The 20,115-nt window shown below is 38.8% G+C and overlaps 1 protein-coding gene across 6 annotated transcripts in view; it reads right to left on the reverse strand.

Annotated features, from left to right (window-relative positions):
- Window positions 1-7,366, reverse strand: part of LOC129779526 (liprin-alpha-1) — a 458,998-nt gene extending 451,632 nt beyond the window's left edge. For all 6 annotated transcript variants that reach the window (XR_008743689.1, XM_055787066.1, XM_055787064.1 and 3 more), the window contains exon 1: window positions 6,847-7,366. Coding sequence is in view for 5 of the 6 variants with exons in the window: in XM_055787066.1 (XP_055643041.1) it covers window positions 6,847-7,095 (249 nt within the window). In the remaining variant the exon portion in view is untranslated. The remainder of the gene's footprint in view (window positions 1-6,846) is intronic.
- Window positions 7,367-20,115: the final 12,749 nt, after the last annotated feature.

Below are 20,115 nucleotides of genomic sequence, written 5' to 3' on the forward strand. Positions count from 1 at the left end.
CACGAAAATGCACAGAACTAATGTATGGGAATATGGGTGTGCTTCCAATATTTGTTAATTCAAAACAGGGGTTTTTAAACAACTGCGACGCTCAATTGAGAAACAGTTGTTTCCAGCTGTTAACGCAAATAGGATTTCGTCGATAATTTTAAACATGCAATTTGCAGGAATTGTTAGATAGTTTTCAATAATATTTTCTAGAAGAGTATCATCGAAAAAGAATGGTTTGGGTGGAACAGCCTTTTTCGACACTGTGCCCCGTCCAAATATATTGCTCTGTCGAAATAAAGATCTGAAAACCCCTGACCATTTACGAATCAGGAAATCGTGATGCGTGACATACCAATTCTTAGAAAATTTCCAATCCGATTGGTATGCATATCATCAACATCCGGTTCAAACAAAAATAATTATTAACCCATTAACCAAGCTGTAAAAAATATTTTTGTAAACAAAAGCCATTGGTGTAATTTTGATTATTGGCGTTACAGAAACCCCAATCTTCAAGAATTATGTTTTTTCGTTCTTCCGTTTACCGGAAAATGACAAAAAATCAAAAAAGCGCCAAACAAAAACATTGGCCAAAACCTACCTTTTGGTCCTGTAGGAGGTTCAATCCAATGTTTTTTTTCCTACATCACAATGTGTGTTCTTTTAGGTTATGTACATGACCTATACTTTCCGCACATAGTTCCTTTAAACCGAATTTATTGTCCAATAAAGCTATACAAAATTGAATGTAATCGATGGTAGGTGATAGCTAATAAACTGAGCTATCATTTGATGCCAAAACCGTACCATATAGAAACTTTCCAAAGCCATGAAAAATTATCAAAGTTGCTGTTCGATTTTTCGAACGCTTGGCCTAAAATGGGTAAATGTTCAAACTATTTCATAAAAAGTAATATGTTTTCTGATTTGCTTGTCTAGGAGAAACATAACAGTATTACATTAAAGTACACTCCTGAATGGCCAGATATAACAAAGTAGCATTAGTTAAAGAGAGCTTTCTGTTCATATAGATTACGATTACGCTTTGGTTAATAACTATTTTTGCCGCGAACGGATTTTTGCGATTTACATACTATACGAATCGGAAATTGCCTAAGATATGTTTAATATGCTATACATTAGAATCCCTTGGTTTGTAAATGGTTAAAATTCATGAAAACTTTAAGCGTTTCTATTTTCCCATACATTTGTTCAGTCCATTTGTGTGCTTTCCCGAACAGAGCTGTCAATAACGAGCAACTTATCGACGAGCAACGAAGGGGAAATCGTAGGAAATAGTCACCGTGAACAAAGGAAAAGAAGAAGAATGAAGGGGAATACTTGCCTAGAGTATAAACATTGGATCTCGCCGAGGCAAATATATAGAGGCGAATGAACTGCAAAGTTTAAAGCCTCTTAAAAACAAAGAAAGAAAGAATGAGGCAAATTTTCATTCGGCATCGGACTGTTGAGCAATCCAGTTCACTTTGCTTTCGCTGCGCTTCGATCTAAGATTGGACCCCACCAGTGGTAATTCAACTTGGATATCGTCGTGTGGTTTTTCCAGTTCGTTTTTCGCGTTATTCGTATCGTGTATTTTTCTTTCCGCGTCATAAATTGGACGCTTCGCATAATGTGTGATGAGCAAGAAGAGGAGGAATGCTGGCTCGAGCCCTGCAAAAAACGAACGCATTGCCGGGGGCAATAAAATTTCGAGGCAAGCGTCATCTAATGATGCACGCGATGTTGGTGCAGTGAAAAGCGCTCACACTGAACCGAGCCTTCGCATCGAACAAGCGAAGTAGGCGACTTCGACGCGTCGGTTGAAAATGTAAACGCCGTTACCCAGGCAGCAACCAGCTCCCCACTCTGGTGGTGAAGGCAATTGCTCTTGACAAACTCATCAGCGAATTCGCATCGATGGGTGTTACAGCAGAGTACAAGCTGTGTGGCATAATTCAGTCTTTTTCCAAGCAGTGAACATTGTTTGTTTTCCGTCATAAGGGCTTCGATGGTGCTTTTGACATTGCATGAATGTATTAAATTGACGTTATGGCGAAGCAGGCGTTAAGTTTGTGCGCCAAAAAATCATTTGGGAAATACCAACCTCTCTAATGTCGTACTGGAATGTTATAAGTTGCATTTACACTAATCTTGATCATAATGAAGCAATGCTACTATTTTCGAGGTTGTTGATATTAAAAAAGAGTTTATTTCGCTTGTTTAATCACCAAAGATTAGAAATGTCGTTCAGGAATTTTGTATGTGATTAGGTTTCGCTTGCCAGTAGCAAAACGTCCTCCACTAAGTATGAGAAAGTAATGCAACTTTTTTCGAGACCAGTAATATAAGAAGAATTGTTTCTTTTGAGAATAGCGCAAAATGATGAGAAGTGTTTATATTCCTAGTAGTTTCAAGCCACCAATGTATGGCTCTGTATGCATGCTATGGCGAACGCTTGTTTGGCGCTTGGTTTACGTTGTACGAACGATGCCTGGAGGTGCAATTCCCCTAAGGCAATACTAAATAACATGTAGCATGATATTTGATACTTGCAAGTGTTGTTACTGTTGTTGTTTCCTCGCGGTGCCAAAGATATATTGATATAATCGACTGTAACCGAGTCTATGTCAATTGCGAAAAAGGCCACCGGAATGACGTTCGAGGTAAATTTTCAATGCATTGACATGAAATAAATTGCGACATACGATCAGCTAGTGTATTGTTCAGCGAAGGCAAGAATGAATCATCAGTCAATTATCGTGAACTGATTCTACAATGAAAAAAAAACAATTCAGAGATTGTTCTACTAAGCAGTTGTTTCTAAAATTTCACAGCATTATAGAATAATTTTCGAAGGTTTAAACAAGCGACTTTTATAATATAACAGCGTAGTTGTACGTCAACAATGCGGTCGTATCTTGGACACAACCTCCCATAATTTTTTATCTTTCCACACTCTGAGCATTGAACTCTGAATGCATTAAACGCTTCGAAATAAACATGATATTACATTCAATATGCAATTCGGTGATCGACCTCTAAGACATCGACAAACAAACGACAAAGTAGGCGAGGTAGTAAAGTTCTTGCACGCAGCGAAATTTATGGCATCTCTGCCATCGGGCAACAAGCGCTTTTTGAACAGAAATTGTTTTGGATTCCAAGCCGCGCATTGAGGTGGTGTTTGTCGTCGTTGATAATACCGAATGGTGAATGTCATTGATCTGTCCGTACCAGCACATCAATATTCAGACGTATCTTTAAGTAATCCATCACGAGACAAATCTCTAAAACATTTTGAATGCGCTTGGCAACTACGTACATACATTTGAAACAATTAGGTACTTGTAATATATCTGAGTTATTGAGATATTTTATCAATTCGAATATAATGCAAAAATTATAGCAATAAATTTTTTGTCGATAGATGATGTTTGAATTCTATAATGCAATTTTCTGAACGATGCTTATTTTTCCTTATTTAAATCAGATTTTGCTATTTACAGTGATACAAACTCGTAGTCGTACTCCACCATGTAGATCTCTTCTCCCTTCTTTTGGAAGCGAATGTATGAAAAGTGACTCAATCCCATAATCGTACTCGCTTTGAAATTTCAACTCGATTCATTTAGGCGTTGACCAATTTCCGAATTCCATTATTAGTATGGTATCTCTTGTTCATTGCAACTACAGGTAAACTTCGATATAACGTACATTTCACTTTCAATATTGTACGTTGTATCGAATTGTACGTTATATCGAAGCATAAGAAAGTACTCACAAACGTAGTCTATAATACATTATTGTGTTGCTGTTTTAGTAAAGTTAATGAATAACTTCAATCAGAAAACGAAGCCAGCCTTTCTCATGATATTTCCCTCCGTACTGTTGATTGAAGCTTGATTCATTTAGAATCCGGAATCACAAAATCAGCTGTATTTCTGGATTGATTGAAGGTACAATACTTGTTTTAGCACCACAATACAGATAATTCATTGTTTTATCAGGAAAAAAATATTGAAATTTTGTTTCCTTTACACTAAAATTAAAGGTAAAGTGTACGTTATATGGAGGGTACGTTATAACGAGGGTACGTTATATCGAAGTTTCCCTGTACCTTCAGCTGTCTTTAGCCGTTATCTTCGAGTTTTTTTGTGTATTCGGAAGGAATATTCATTCATTTTTTTATCAAGTGGTTTTTAAGATCGTTATTTTGACATAGGACTATGGCTTTGATTTCTATATAGAGGAAGTCACTCCATGAAAAATGTAACGATTCATTAAGAGTTTTCAAACGCATATTAATCAACATCGTTATTGCGACATATGTTGTGTTATATACCATTAGACAGGAAATTTATCTAGCATTTTTTTTGCCTGAAACATGAATAGTAAATATGGTAGAAAAAGTGAAAAATTTGACGTTTAAAATGAGTATGATTTCGATTGCACTAATCACTCGCTTTTCTCCCCCACGCAACGAGCAATCCGCGTTGACGGCATTGAGCTTCGTATTACGAAATGGGGGAGCAGGCATGACAATATGGGTTTGCAAAAGACATAAACGTGCTTTAAAATAAAAATTATGAATGAAAATTATTTTTACCAAACCAAATTAGTACTCTAGGTAAACTAAAATCACTTTTGCTTGCAATTAGTAACAAAATATCATACACAAATTGTGTTTAAAGATAATTTTGTATTATAATGGCAAGTTTTGGTGAGAATATCTGAAAATTGATAGAAAATAGTTTAAATTGGGGTCAGAACAGCGTACTTATAGAAGGCAAATAACGCAAAGAAAAAAATTTCATTCAAATTTTAGCAATTTAAAACTGCCTTAGGGTCGACTAATCTGATAGAGAATAGTTGACCTCATACAAACTAATATCGTATCCAGATGTCGACACCATTCCGCCGTCAACACGAATCTTTTTGCCTAAACTTGGGCGTTAACTCACAATGTGAGTTGATGCACATAATGAATTATTCTCCATTTACCGAAAATAGGCATTTATTAAGTATTGTATTGTATGTTGCCCTATCAATTCACGTTTTTATCGTGTAATTATTAATAATTTATGTAATTGTGCTTCAGGATGTTATAATATCGAGCATGTTGTTTGGTTATGTAAAAAAATGCAATCAATGAGTTCAACTGGCTGTTGATTTAGAAGATCGAAAGGGTATACTCACGCATATCTGATTATGATAGCTCGAGTAGTCGCGAGTCTTAATATTATGCTCTCTATATATGTTTTCCTAAGGAACCAGCTTTACATCCTCGAATGCATATGCCAATTCTCTTTTCCCTTTCCTATACATAAGCAGAACTTAGCACCCAATGAGATCAATTCGCTACTGCAGTTACACGAACTTCTCAAGAGAGCCATAGCCATTGAATGCTCAATATACACCACCGGGCTATAGAGTTATTACAAACACTGTTCCGGACAACGTGGCGATGAAAGAGAAAATGCTATCTTTATCTATAATATATTTCAGTAGTCATAGTTTCTCAACTGTAAATCTCAACTATTTAGGCTTGTGTTTTAAAAATGATACATGATGACTCTTTGTCTTCTTCTGCATAATTGAATAAACAGAAAAAAAGGGAAGTAATGGCTTTAATGGTATTTTTGTGTACATTTTTGAACAGAATGTGGTTCCGGATTCTACCACGTTATCTCATCTAACCGGTTAAGGGATACAAGTTCATACCAGAAACCGGTTTTTAGAGCTAAGGTTTTAGATATTTGTTGTATCAAAAGAGATAAAATTACAGATTCTGAACAATGAAAAAACTCAATTCAAATGAAATAACTACACAAAATCAAAGTCCTATGTCAAGATCCCGTCCTTGCCCCTAGGCCTAGACCCATCAACTTTTTAGAAATATGATGGTTTATAAATTTCATGCACAGATAACTTCTATATTTTTTAACTGGGATTGATCAATGGTGTATTGGATCCGTATGTTTACTTGAACATCTTAAAGAAAAACATGTAGCAAAGTGTGAACAAAATGAGATTGATTCGAGGATTCAAGTTTTACCAAGACAATGACCCTAAGCACAAGTCACATATAGATCGCACATTGTTGCATTGTAATTGTTCAAAAGTAATTGATACTTCTCCCAGCATCAATCCCAGTTAAAAAATATAAAAGTTATCTGTGTAGGAAATTTATAAACCATCAAATTTCTAAAAATAACGATTTTAAAAACCAATTGATCAAAAAATGGATGAATATTCCTTCTAAATACACCAAAAAAAATCGAAGATAACGGCTAAAGACAGCTAAAGATAGTTGCAATGAACAGAGGAAACCATACTAATTATGGAATCCTGAAATTGATCAACGCCTTATGAATCGAGTTGAAATTTCAAAAAGAGTACGATTATGAGTTTGAGTCAATTTTCATACATTCGCAATTCTTTGATAAGTAAAAACCATTATTCTGAAAACAGATAGCAAACCTTTTAACCATCATATGACACTCTGACTTCATCTAAAAAGTATGTTCGGAAACTTTGTTTTCGACTTTCAAAAGAAGGAAAAAGAAATTTGCACGGTGGAGTACGATTACGAGTTTGTATCACTGTATGCAATGGAATGATAATTTTGATGTAAAATTATGAAAAAACAAACTCTGCTAGAATTATTTACGCAGGAATGATATGAAATCTGTCAGGTTGGAAAGTGATAAACATTTGTTGAGTAAGCGCTGCTATCTGAAACGATATTTTAGTATCTAAACAACCATGCTGGAACCAAAACATGCAAAATATTTGATAGCGGCGATAATTCAATATTTGTATGAACATATTTAACATCGGCATATATCGAACCTGTGGTAAATTTGCTGTAATCTGTCTTTGGAGGCTGTCGCGTTCTTTCTCGGTATCTTTAAGTTTGTTATCGGTCTCAGCAAGTCTCTCCTGTGCTTCTCTCAAACTGTCCATCAATTTATCCCGTTCATCAAGCATAGATACCATAAGCTGCTCAAAATTTGCATCTTCTCCGCTAAACTGCGACGACCTTTGCGAAATGCTGTCTTCGGAAATCGTGGGCATAACGTCACACATCATATTCCACATTTTCTTTTGGCAAATAATAAAATGTTCAGACAATCTTAAACCATACAAAGGCTATTTTGTGACACTTAGAAATAACGCATGTTCCAAAAACATCTTATTTTACTTTCATTTATAATGTGTAAGAAGTGTATCCTGTATACTAAGCATTTGTTGGATTATTATGATCAACACTAAAAAAAACATTTGACGGTATTGTATACTCGAACACACCTTAACCGATATACAATAATGTATTCTAACTAATATCGCCATAATGAACCCCCGATAAATGTCATCATTTTTCGTTTTAGGTCTAGTATGTTGGTATGCTGTTAACACCCATAGTAGCTTGCACACTCCATTGAAACACACCCTTATTGGGTAAAAAAAGTGCTCTAGAAAAATGAATTTTTCACCATTATTCCAGAACCCGACCGAATTTGAAATTTGCACCAAGGCGCCTAGAAGTATATCCTGAGGTGAGACCGTTTCGTCACTAAGTTGGTAGGGGGGCTTATTTGTAAACAAAACACAATACGCTTGTGCCCAAGACATCCAACTTGGCTGGAAAGTAGTTTCGCAAAGCAAGTTAGCCCACCTTAAATTATGCTTCTAGGCGCCTTGATTAGCACAATGTTGTAAATTATTGAAAATGCGACAAGCCTGCTACATAATTTAACATTGTTGTCATTGAACTTCCCGTGCTTCCGTGGCCGAGTGTTTAGCGTCCCACATTATCATGCCGGGGATTCGGGTTCGATTCCCGTTCTGGCCGGGGGATTTGTCAAAGAAAATTCTTTTGGCTTGCGTGATCACGCGTATTCTAGAGCTTGCCACTTCACAGTACATTCAAGGCGTGTTATTCGGCATAAAAATCTCAATTAAGTACTACTAATAAAAATGACGCAAGTAATGCTCCATTGAGAAGGCAAAAGTTCCATCGGAACGTTAGTGCCATCCAAGAACAAGAAGACATTGAACTTCTTAATGCGTTTCCGTGAAGCGTTAAATGGCAATAAATCTTCGGGTGGGATAAACTCGCTTTTAGAATGGAATCTATAAATAAAAATAGTGTTTTTTGTATCAAATTTGTATTCTATATGATGAAGTAACACATTTTCTGCAAGTGATGAAATAATCTTGACCAAAAATCGTGTCTGGAATGATTTTATATTATTGATAAAGTTTTAGCGGAAATTCCAACAGAATTATAAAAAGTTATAACTACGTGTTCAAGGAATTTGATTAACCTCAGAAATATTTTTCATTCAAATTGCTATCATTTAAAACTGCATTTGTGCCTGTTAATGTAACAAGGAATGAATACAAATGAATTACTTTGACGTTTTTTTTGCGTCAACATTTACATACAGTCTGTCGCAAAATCGAGTGTAAAAATGCTACTTGATGATACTTTCCATTCATTCTGTATAAAATATTTTGAATACATCGATTCTTTCGATGCATATTAATCGCTCACACATTCAACTTGCTGTACTTGCAATACAATTCCGAGAAAAGTTTTCTACTAACAGTTTATTCCTAAAAATTGGAAACAATCTCTACTCTAGGCATCGCAAAATTGAGTGTACACCTTGAATTTCTCCGAACAATTTAACCTTGTAAGTAAGATTTAGACTGTGCCAGTCAGTAGTAGCGCTAGTAGTAGAATCCAATCACTAGAGTCTAGTTACTAGAGCTATGTAAACACTCGGCTCCAGTTACTTTCGCAAGTATCGCACAAGTAATTGGCCATGCCAGCGAATAGAAAATTTCCTATCTATCTCAACTATTTTCCAAAGTATCATTGTAATTTGGGTGAAGATAAACTCGCAAAATATACGGATGACGCAGATCTGATCAACCGTTCTCCCATGATGATATTTTACACTACGTGGGAAAACCCTTTTTGACGTAGAACTACGTCTTTTATTAAGGGTGCCAAATCAGAAAACAGGTCACGTTTTTATGAAATAAAGTTAACGTTAATAACTATTTTTGCCGCGAACGGTTTGTAAATGGTTAAAATTCATGAAAACTTTAAGCGTTTCTATTTCCCATACTTTTGTTCAGTCCATTTGTGTGCTTTCCCGAACAGAGCTGTCAATAACGAGCAACGAAGGGGAAATCGTAGGAAATAGTCACCGTGAACAAAGGAAAAGAAGAAGAATGAAGGGGAATACTTGCCTAGAGTATAAACATTGGATCTCGCTGAGGCAAATTTTCAATTTGAGCAATCCAGTTCACTTTGCTTTCGCTGCGCTTCGATCTAAGATTGGACCCCACCAGTGTCGGATATCGTCGTGTGGTTTTTCCAGTTCGTTTTTCGCGTTATTCGTATCGTGTGTTTTTCTTTCCGCGTCATAAATTGGACGCTTCGCATAGTGTGTGATGAGCAAGAAGAAGAGGAATGCTGACTCGAGCCTGCAAAAAACGAACGCATTGCCGGGGGCAATAAAATTTCGAGGCAAGCGTCATCTAATGATGCAAGCGGTGTTGGTGCAGTGAAAAGCGCTCACACTGAACCGAGCCTTCGCATCGAACAAGCGAAGTAGGCGACTTCGACGCGTCGGTTGAAAATGTAAACGCCGTTACCCAGGCAGCAACCAGCTCCCCACGCTGGTGGTGAAGGCGATTGCTCTTGACAAACTCATCAGCGAATTCGCATCGATGGGTGTTACAGCAGAGTACAAGCTGTGTGGCATAATTCAGTCTTTTTATTCCCACCTTTACGAACGTATTGCCGACCGTGTTTCACCAACACAGCATGGTTTCTTGAAAGGAAAGTCAGTTGTCACGAATCTATGCGAGTTTTGCTCTACCGTCACGGACAGTATATCCAAAGGGTATTAGGTGGACTGTATTTATACAGATATGAGCAAGGCTTTCGATGTGGTAGGGATAAACAGCATAATGCGCGCAGTGGCTGATTTCGGCATTCACGGTAAAATGTTTGAATGGATTAGGACGTATCTGGAGAGCAGAACGCAATATGTGAAAGTACACAATAATTCATCTAGGTCATTTGGTGTCCACTCAGGAGTTCCACAAGGAAGTCATTTGGGGCCTATCCTGTTTGTCATGGTCATGAATAATCTTCCATCATTCTTGACCAACGCAGTAGTGCTTATTTATGCGGATGATGTAAAGATTTTCCAGCCAGTGAAACACATCGCTGACTGTCATCTGCTTCAGCAGGATTTGGACAATTTTGAGAGGTTCGTCGAGAACAATGGATTGAGCGTAAACCCCAACAAATGCTCCGTTATGACCTTTACGAGGAGAGTTCAGCCAATAAGCTTCGACTATAGACTGGGAGGTTCGAATCTACAACAAGTAGAGAATGTTCGTGACTTAGGCGTGACGATGGATCGTTCAATTGCCACATAGAGCGTATTGTCAAAGAAGCGCTGAAACTATTTGCACTCACTCGTCGATTCGGGCAGGACTTTACCGATCCGCACGCAATCCTGAAAATTTACGCCTGCCTTGTATGATCCAAACTCGATTTTGCGAGTGTGGTGTGGCGACCGCAGTACGATCTACATATTCAAAGACTTGAAAATGTTCAAAAGAAGTTCTTGAAATTTGCGCTAAGAAATCTGGGATGGAGAGAAGAACCCCGGCCACCATATAAAGATCTCTGCTGTTTTAACACCAGCCCCGTTTCTCTTCGTCGACGGAGGATGTTTGACCCACCCCTGAGGAACAGAAATTACACCCAGCATGAACCGACAGCCAGATTTATGCGTGAGTTCAACGTGCTGCAAAATGTTGTTTCTGTAAATATGACATCAGAAGAAATTCGAAGAAGATTAAGATTATATTTTAGAAACCAACTGAATGTATAAGTTCTAAGCTTGTATGTTTTATGTTTTCTGTATTGACGTTTAATTTTAAGAAGGCTAACGGGCTTACAGCCTATAGTCCAAATAAACAAATTAAATCAAATTAAATCATTTTCCAAGCAGTGAACATTGTTTGTTTTCCGTTATAAGGGCTTCGATGGTGCTTTTGACATTGCATGAATGTTTAATACATTACATTGACGTTATAGCGAAGCAGGCGTTAAGTTTGTGCGCCAAAAAATCATTTGGGAAATACCAACCTCTCTAATGTCGTACTGGAATGTTATAAGTTATTTGGGTTAGCGTGCCAGTCGCAAAACTGCCTTCAACTAGGATTGCATTTACACTAGTCTTGATCATAATGAAGCAATGCTACTGTTTTCGAGGTTGTTGATATTAAAAAAAGAGTTTATTTCGTATGTTTAATCACCAAGAAAGAGAATGTCGTTCAAGAATTTTTTTATGTGATTAGGTTTCGCTTGCCAGTAGCAAAACTTCCTCCACTAAGTATGAGAAAGTAATGCAACTTTTTTCGAGACCAGTAATATAAACAGAATTGTTTCTTTTGAGAATAGCGCAAAATGATGAGAAGTGTTTATATTCCTAGTAGTTTCAAGCCACCAATGTATGGCTCTGTATGCATGCTATGGCGAACGCTTGTTTGGCGCTTGGTTTACGTTGTACGAACGATGCCTGGAGGTGCAATTCCCCTAAGGCAATACTAAATAACATGTAGCATGATATTTGACACTTGCAAGTGTTGTTATTGTTGTTGTTTCCTCGCGGTGCCAAAGATATATTGATATAATCGACTGTAACCGAGTCTATGTCAATTGCGAAAAAGGCCACCGGAATGACGTTCGAGGTAAATTTTCAATGCATTGACATGAAATAAATTGCGACATACGATCAGCTGGTGTATTGTTCAGCGAAGGCAAGAATGAATCATCAGTCAATTATCGTGAACTGATTCTACAATGAAAAAAAAAACAATTCAGAGATTGTTCTAATAAGCAGTTGTTTCTAAAATTTCACAGCATTATATAATAATATCCGAAGGTTTAAACAAGCGACTTTTATAATATAACATCGTAGTTTTACGTCAACAATGCCGTCGTATCTTGGACACAACCTCCTATAATTTTTATATATAAAGATATGCATAGTCAATTTCTTCGAATTTTTCTAATCATCTCAACCATTTTCCAAAGTAATTTATCATTGTTATTTGGGTGAAGATAAACTCGCAAAATATACGGATGACGCAGATCTGATCAGCCATTCTCCTGTGATGATATTTGACACGTACGTGGGAAAATCCCTTTTTAAACGGTTTTATTTAGCTTGCCCTGTAATCTTTTTATATGTTTGTAGGTTAGTAACAGGTTTGTCTGTAACGCTTTACCACATTAATAGAACTTTGACACCCTTTCTGTTGACCGATTGATTTGAAATTTGGAACACACCTTTATCTCTGTATGCATTGTAAAACTGCGTATTTCATGATCTTGAAAATCCAAGATGGCGGCCGCTACAAAATGGCGGATTACATATTTTCTCAAACTCAAACCCATCAATATGGGTATCAAATGAAAGGGCTTGACTAGTAGAATACAGTTATTTATGAAAAATGCAAATCCAAAATGGTCGCCACCACAAAATGGCGGCATAATACTTCATTAAACTGTTTTATTTAGTTGTCTGTAGGGTTGTCCCACATTAATAGAGATTTGACCAATAGGAACTGACCGAATTTATAAAACACCTTTATTTCTGCTGTCATTTTAAAATTGCTTATCTTGAAAAATCCAATTTGGCCGCCGCTACAAAATAGCTGATTCCATATCATCTCAAAAAAAAAGTTGATTGAGATATGTGTATCAAACGAACAAACTTGACTTGGAGAATACACTATGTATTTTCTGCAATGCATTCAATATCGGTAACAAATGAAATTATTTCACTGATAGAATACAGTACAATGGTTTTATTGTAGAGAAATATTCTAATGAAGCAGATAATGTACTAAAAACTAGAAAATAAAATAAGTAAAAAAACTTTTTAAGATAAACGGTTTAATTGTGATTAAACATAATAATGTACTAAAAGCTAGAAAATAATTAGGCAAGTAGCAGTTAGCAGTTATCACATCTCTCCTTCATTAGTCTAGGGCATTGATAAGACTAAAATAAAATCGTGGGGCACGTTGGATTTCCATTATCAATAATTAGCGACTTCCTCATATGTCCCACGTAGTTCTAGTTGTATTCATTGTATCGAGTCATACTATAGCTTGTTGGAAATGTATTTTTGCGCGCTATAATATAGTCCTTGACAGTGTTTTGTTTGGTTAAGTCGTTCGTGCAAATATGTAGCAAAATAAAGAGAAAATCCGACATATAATACAGTACTACTATGACAAAGGCAAAAATGCATCTCAAGCTGCCAATAAAATTTGTGCAGTTTATGGACCCGATACAGTTTCCATTTCCACCACACAACGATGGTTTCAACGTTTTCGTTCTGGTGTAGAGGTCGTCGAATATGCGCCACGCTCCGGAAGGCCTGTCGTCGAAAATTGCGACAAAATCGCTGAATTTGCCGAGAAAGACCGGCATAGTAGCAGCCGTAGCATCGGCCAAGAGCTGGGGATAAGTCATCAAACCGTTATTAACCATTTGAAGAAGCTTGGATTCACAAAGAAGCTCGATGTATGGGTGCCACACACGTTGACGCAAAAAAACATCTTTGACCGTAGCGACGCATGTGAATCGCTGCTGAATCGCAACAAAATCGACCCGTTTCTGAAGCGGATGGTGATTGGCGATGAAAAGTGGGTCACTTACGACAACGTGAAGTGTAAACGGTTGTGGTCGAAGCCCGCTGAAGCGGCTCAGACGGTGACCAAGTCCTGTGTGTTTGGTGGGATTGTCAAGGAATAATCTATTATGAGCTGCTTCCCTATGGCCAAACGCTCAATTCGGACCTGTACTGCCAACAACTGGACCGCTTGAAGGTAGCACTCATGAAGAAGAGTCCATCTTTGATAAACAGAGGCCGCATTGTCTTCCATCAGGACAACGCCAGGCCACACACTTCTTTGGTGACGCGCCAGAAGCTCCGAGAGCTCGGATGGGAGGTTCTTTTGCACCCGCCGTATAGTCCGGACCTTGCACCAAGTGACTACCACCTGTTTTTGTCCATGGCGAACGAGCTAGGTAGTCAGAAGTTAGCCACAAAAGAGGCCTGTGAAAATTGGCTATCCGAGTTTTTTGCCAATAAGGAAGCGAGCTTCTATAACAGGTATATTATGAAGTTGGCATCTCGTTGGGAACAAGTTTTTTCGAGTTTTTCTAATCATATCAACTATTTTCCAAAATAATCTATCATTGTAATTTGGGTGAAGAAAAACTCGCAAAATATACGGATGACGCAGATCTGATCAGCCTTTCTCCCGTGATGATATTTTACACGTACGTGGGAAAATCCTTCTTTTATAAATTAATATTTATCTTATTATCTATCTCATTTGCTATATTTATACTAGAAAGGCGAGAAATACATGAAATAGTAAAATAAGTTGATTATTAACCTATGAATGAACTTAAACTTTCAGATAGCAATCTATGTGACTCTATGACTCTAGTGTTAGCATATAGACCACCTTGAATGTATTTCGTTGCAACACAAATAGTTAAAATTTCAACAAGATATTTTCATACATTGTTGAATGCTTAAAATAAAGTACATTCAACGTCAATTTCGTTCAAAAAAGTCGTTTGTTTATTTATTGGGCTTTGATAATTTCAGCTGTCCACTTTTAATAAAACTGGAGGCGATCTTGTGTAGTGGTAACATCCATACCTCTCACGCTTAAGATCACGAGTTCAATTCTCACTCCCGACATTCTTCCAAAAATGGAAAGGAAAGTGAAACCAGCCAGTGAAAATTCATAAGTATTATCATCAAAAATTCAAAGCAATCGGAACATTACCATGTCAATAATTGGTAACCTTGCCATTACGGTAAATAACCTGGAAAATTCGTTTTGGCATACTGTTGTGACTGGCCGAGTAAAATACACAACAGCTATTTAACTTAATAATATACTTTATTGAATAACTACATTGTGCGAAACCACATGGAAAAGAGAACGTTCCAGAAGCAAAGCAATATACAACGTATCAATGGTATGAAGCAAAGGTAATACATATAATAGTAGTCAATGTATGTAAGTAAGGTATCTGTTGAGATAAAGTTCTCCGAAAAAAAATACAAATTTAATCTTTGGGGAGGTTTAATCATTCGGTTTGAACGCTTTAGGGGCTCATCAGTAGGCGTAACTGCTCTCGGAGTTGAAGGACCAGGAACTGTCACTGTAGGCGATGCAGCAGGTTTCAACACCACCACCACCAGAAATGGGTGCAGTGTAATTCTTCCAGTACCTGTCTCCTAAGCACTGGTGGCACGTATACTCGTATTCCTCTCAGCAAACAACCTTTGTGCATCGAGAACTCTGTTTGTTTCACCCCAAATCTTTGGGATCCAGTTGCTGGCCGTATTTAATTCCCTTCAAGAGATTTCGTACCGACTGATCCTCAGCTGTGGCCTGAGCCAGTTCTGCAGCAGTCACAGGTAATGATTCGATCTGGTTCAGCTCGATGACATCAGCCTCCTCAATAATGTTCTCCGGGTCTGCTTGAGGCAAAGGAATTTGAGACATTGCATCCGCGTTAGCATGGTCTTTTGATTTCCTAAAACGAATCTCGTAGTCGAATGACTGCAGATAAGTTGCATAATGCTGCATACGTATAGCTGACATCACAGGTAGACCCTTATGTTCACCAAAGATTTTGGATATTGCTTGGTTGTCTGTGATCAACATGAACTTTCGACCGTACAAGAACTGAATGAATTTCTTCACGCCGAAAATGATCGCATATGCTGCCTTGTCCACTTGCATGTATTTTTGTTGAACTCGGTTGAGCGTTTGGGAAGCAAATTGTATTGGACGCTCCGTTCCGTCCGGCATCAGGTGACTAAGTACAGCCCCCACCCCGTAGGGCGATGCATCTGATGCTAATAACAATGGTAGCTCTGGAGAATAATAAGCAAGAAATTTCTCCGATTGCATTTGACTCTTCACATTTCTGAAGGATTCCTCGCACTGTCTAGTCCACTTGAATGGTACGTCGTTTTTCAAAAGATTATTCAAAGGGTACAGCACCGTACTGAGATTTTCAAAGAACCTTCCGTAATAGTTAATCAGTCCAACGAATGACCGAACTTCATCCTTATTCTTGGGCTGAGGAATATTCTGAATTGCAGTGACTTTTTCCTGTATTTTGTGTATACCATCCTTATCAATGAGATATCCACAGTATTGTATTTGATCCTCAAAGAACTCGCATTTATCCCTGTTCACCCGGATACTATTCTGGTCCAGCCGTCGAAGAACCTCCTCCAGCCTTCGAAGATGCATTTCGTCGTTATGACCCGTAACTTAATATCGTCAAGAAAAACACTCACTCCGTCGATACCCTGTAAAATCACTTCCATTTGCCGTTGCCAGATTGCTGGTACCGATGCGACACCGTACATGAGTCGATTTGGACGATACAAGCCACGATGAGTGGTCAACGTTAATAATTCTCGGTCTTCCGGTACAACTTCCAGTTGTAAGTAAGCTTGAACAAGGTCAATTTTGCTAAATCTCCTCCCTCCAGCCAACGACGCGAAAAGCTGATCCACCGTAGGTAGCGGATGCCTATCCACGATCAAGTTCGGGTTGACCGTCTGTTTATAATCACCGCAAATCCGCACACGTCCTTGAGACTTCTTCACCGGAACGATCGGAGTAGCCAAAGCAACTGGTTCACCTTCGTCAGAATACCTTCCGCTTCGAGCTTATCTAACTCGTTCTCCACAGTTTTCTGTAGGTTGAAAGGAATCTTCCTCGCTTTCAGGAACACAGGTCGCGTATTATTTTTCCAAGGGTAGACTGGCTTGTACACTGCAAATCTTTTCGATGGAATCGCCAAACACCTTCGGAAACTTTGTCAAAAGCTGCATCAACGCAGCATCACGAAAAGGAGTGGCATTGATAATCGCATTTACCGCATCCGTATTTTGGAAAACGTTATTCCAGACAATCGATATCGCATTTAACCACTCGCGCCCGAGAAGTGGATGTTTATCAGAGTTCACAATATACAGTGGTAATGTAACACTTCGATTTCCGTACTCAACACGCACATCAAGAATTCCCAGCACATCAATACTGGTACCGCAGTAGGTCACGAGATTTGTACTGCAGCCACGTAGTTGCGCATTCGAAAAGTACTTCCACTTCGTCCACTTCGAACCGAACGTTTTTACCGTTCACACGCAAGACCAACCAAAATCGCGCACTACCGGAATCCGAGTCCACGGTACACACTTCCCGCACTTGTGTACTTCCGCGTTCGGCACCATCATCGAATTGATGCAAATAGTTCGCTTGAACTGCATTCGATTTGTTCCCGGCACGGTTATCCGTCTTTCCGGAGGCAGACTTTTTCAAGCACACTTTCATCAAATGACCTTTCAGTTTGCAGAATGAACACACTGTATCTTCTTTATGCCTGCACGTATTTGCAAATTGAGACTTATCTCCGCAGCGAAAACAACAAGAATCGCTTGCACTTTGTCCCACTTTAGTAAAAGACTTTCCCCCGTCATTTATTTTAATTTGTATCTCTTCTTTACCTTTTTCTCGATGAACTGCGTTTACCTCCTACTTGGCCAGGTTACCCTCGATTTCCGCTCCACCTTTCCGGATAGCTCCATACTGACCGCTATATCCCGGGCATCTTGAAGAGTTAACTGTCTCCTCTCCAGCAGCCGGCTCCGGATGTCGTTCCGTTTGATACCGAAGACCAGTTGATTCCGCAGTGCCGTTTCGAGGTGCGCACCAAAATTGCAGGTGACGGCAATTCGTCGCAGCGCCACTAAGTACTCGTCCGCCGTCTCATCCGGGGAAGCAGCATTCTTATCGCCTTGTCGGCGTCACTTAAATCGGAAGTTTTCACTTATTTCCAATGGTTGTGGGTTGAAAAATCCCTCGAGCAACTGAACAATCTCGGCGTATGTTGACGTAGGACTTCGTCTAACCGGAAGATATAGGGGGTGAAATGAAAATCTAGGCACTGAACAAGTAGGAAAAAATGCAAGATTTGGAACGCTTATAACTCCAGCATTTCTCAATAGATCGCAAAGGTTGTTGCTTCAATTGATAGGAAATATATCTAGGCATCTATCATAACGAATAAAATTTCATTTTTCTTGAGATAAATAATTGAAAAATTGTGAAATATCAAGCATTGTCCAAATGCACTATGTGCCCATTTTTGATTGTTCCAGTTTGTGCTCCTCAAATCGTACCGACCAAAACGGGCAACCTGAGCAGCTGCGGAATAGAACGAAGCACGATTGGAAAGGAAAAAGAAAAAAAATGAACGAAACATGGGTCGCAGTCTCACACATGCGTAATTCTCGAGCCAGCCAGTCAGCTTAAAAATCCCCGCTCCGCTGCCGTAACGATCATTCTCATTCAAACCGTACACCACATCAGTTCGCATCACAACACATCAACAAACCAACCCAAACAGCCATCTGGACATGGCAAAGGAGGAAAAGTGAAGGGAAAGGCAAAATCCCGCTCGAACCGTGTTGGTCTGCAATTCCCCGTAGGTGTATTCGCCAATTGCTCCGCAAGGGTAGCTAGGCCGCGTCAGTACCAGTGCACCAGTCCACCTAGCCGGCGTTATATAGTTTCGGCCGCCGAAGTGATCGAGTTAGCTGGCAAAGCGGCGATAAGAAAACCCGCATTCTGAACAGAACACATTCGGTTCGGTGAACATCAAGACAACAAGAGGCAGTTGCAGCGAGTGGCGAGTGGCAAACGCAATCGCAAAACGGCAGCAGGTAGCAGAAGAAAAACCTTTGGAGGCAAATCCAGAACAAGGTGGCATCGAGGGCGTTCGAAATGGTTTTTTGACGTGGGACTACGTCTAACCGGAATATGTGGAGGGTAAAATGAAAACCTAAACACAGAACATGCAGGAAAAAATGAAAGATTTCGAATGCTTATAGCTCGAACATTTCGTACTGGATAGGAGAGATGTTTGCATCACTTGATAGGGAATATTTCTACGCATCTATCGCAACTAACAAAATGTTGTTTTTCATTAGATAAACAATTGAATAACTGTAAAATATTAGGCGTTATCTAAACGCCCTAACTGCATCGTTTTGATTGGCCCGATTTACGGTTTCCCTAACACAGCCATCAAAACCAAGCAGCCTTGGGGAAATCGGCATTGCAAATACATGAAAGTAGGGGGACTTTTGTTCTCATCGAAAAATGTTCCCTAACACAGACTTTAAAACCAAGCAGCGAAATCGGCATTGCAAGCACACGAAAGAGCCTAGAGGCGAGTGAACTGAAAAGTTTAAACCCTCTTAAAGCCAAAAGGAAGAAAAAGAACACACGAAAGTAGGGGGAGCTTTTGTTCCCACCGAAATGTGTTCCCTAATAGAGATTTCTAAACCAAGGTGCCTGGAGAAATCGGTATTTCAAATTCATGCAAGTCGGGGGTATTTTTGTTCCGACTGGAATGTGTTTCCCTAACATAGACTTCAAATCCATGAAGCGTGGGGAAATCGGCATTGCGAATTCATACAAATCGGGGGTATTTTTGTTCCGATTGAAATGTGTTTCCCTAACACAGACTTCAAAACCGAGGTTTCTGGGGAAATCGGCTCTGCAAATAAATGCAAACTGCGAGTACTTTTGTCCTCGCTTGCCTTTGTGCAGAGTGGAATATGTCTGTCCTAACATGATCTTCTAAACTTAGGAACCTGGGAAAATCGTGCAGCCACTAGAAGCGAATGAACTTCCCAGTTTCAAGCAAATTCGAGATTCGAGAAGTATGTACACTTTTGGGATGTAAACTTCAGAGGGAAATGTAAAATAAAATAATCGTTTGATAATTTTTTTTTTGTCTTTATTGGAAAGATTTTCAGCCTTAGGCTGGTTCATCAAACGTTTGATAGTTCTTCCGTACATATATTTTGTTCTAGTCATCATACCAAACGTAAAAGGTCCGTCATTAAATTTACTTGTAACGAAGAACAATCAATCACAATAAAT

This window comes from Toxorhynchites rutilus, chromosome 3 (genome assembly GCF_029784135.1).
Source record: "Toxorhynchites rutilus septentrionalis strain SRP chromosome 3, ASM2978413v1, whole genome shotgun sequence".
Classification (NCBI taxonomy): Eukaryota; Metazoa; Arthropoda; class Insecta; order Diptera; family Culicidae; genus Toxorhynchites; species Toxorhynchites rutilus.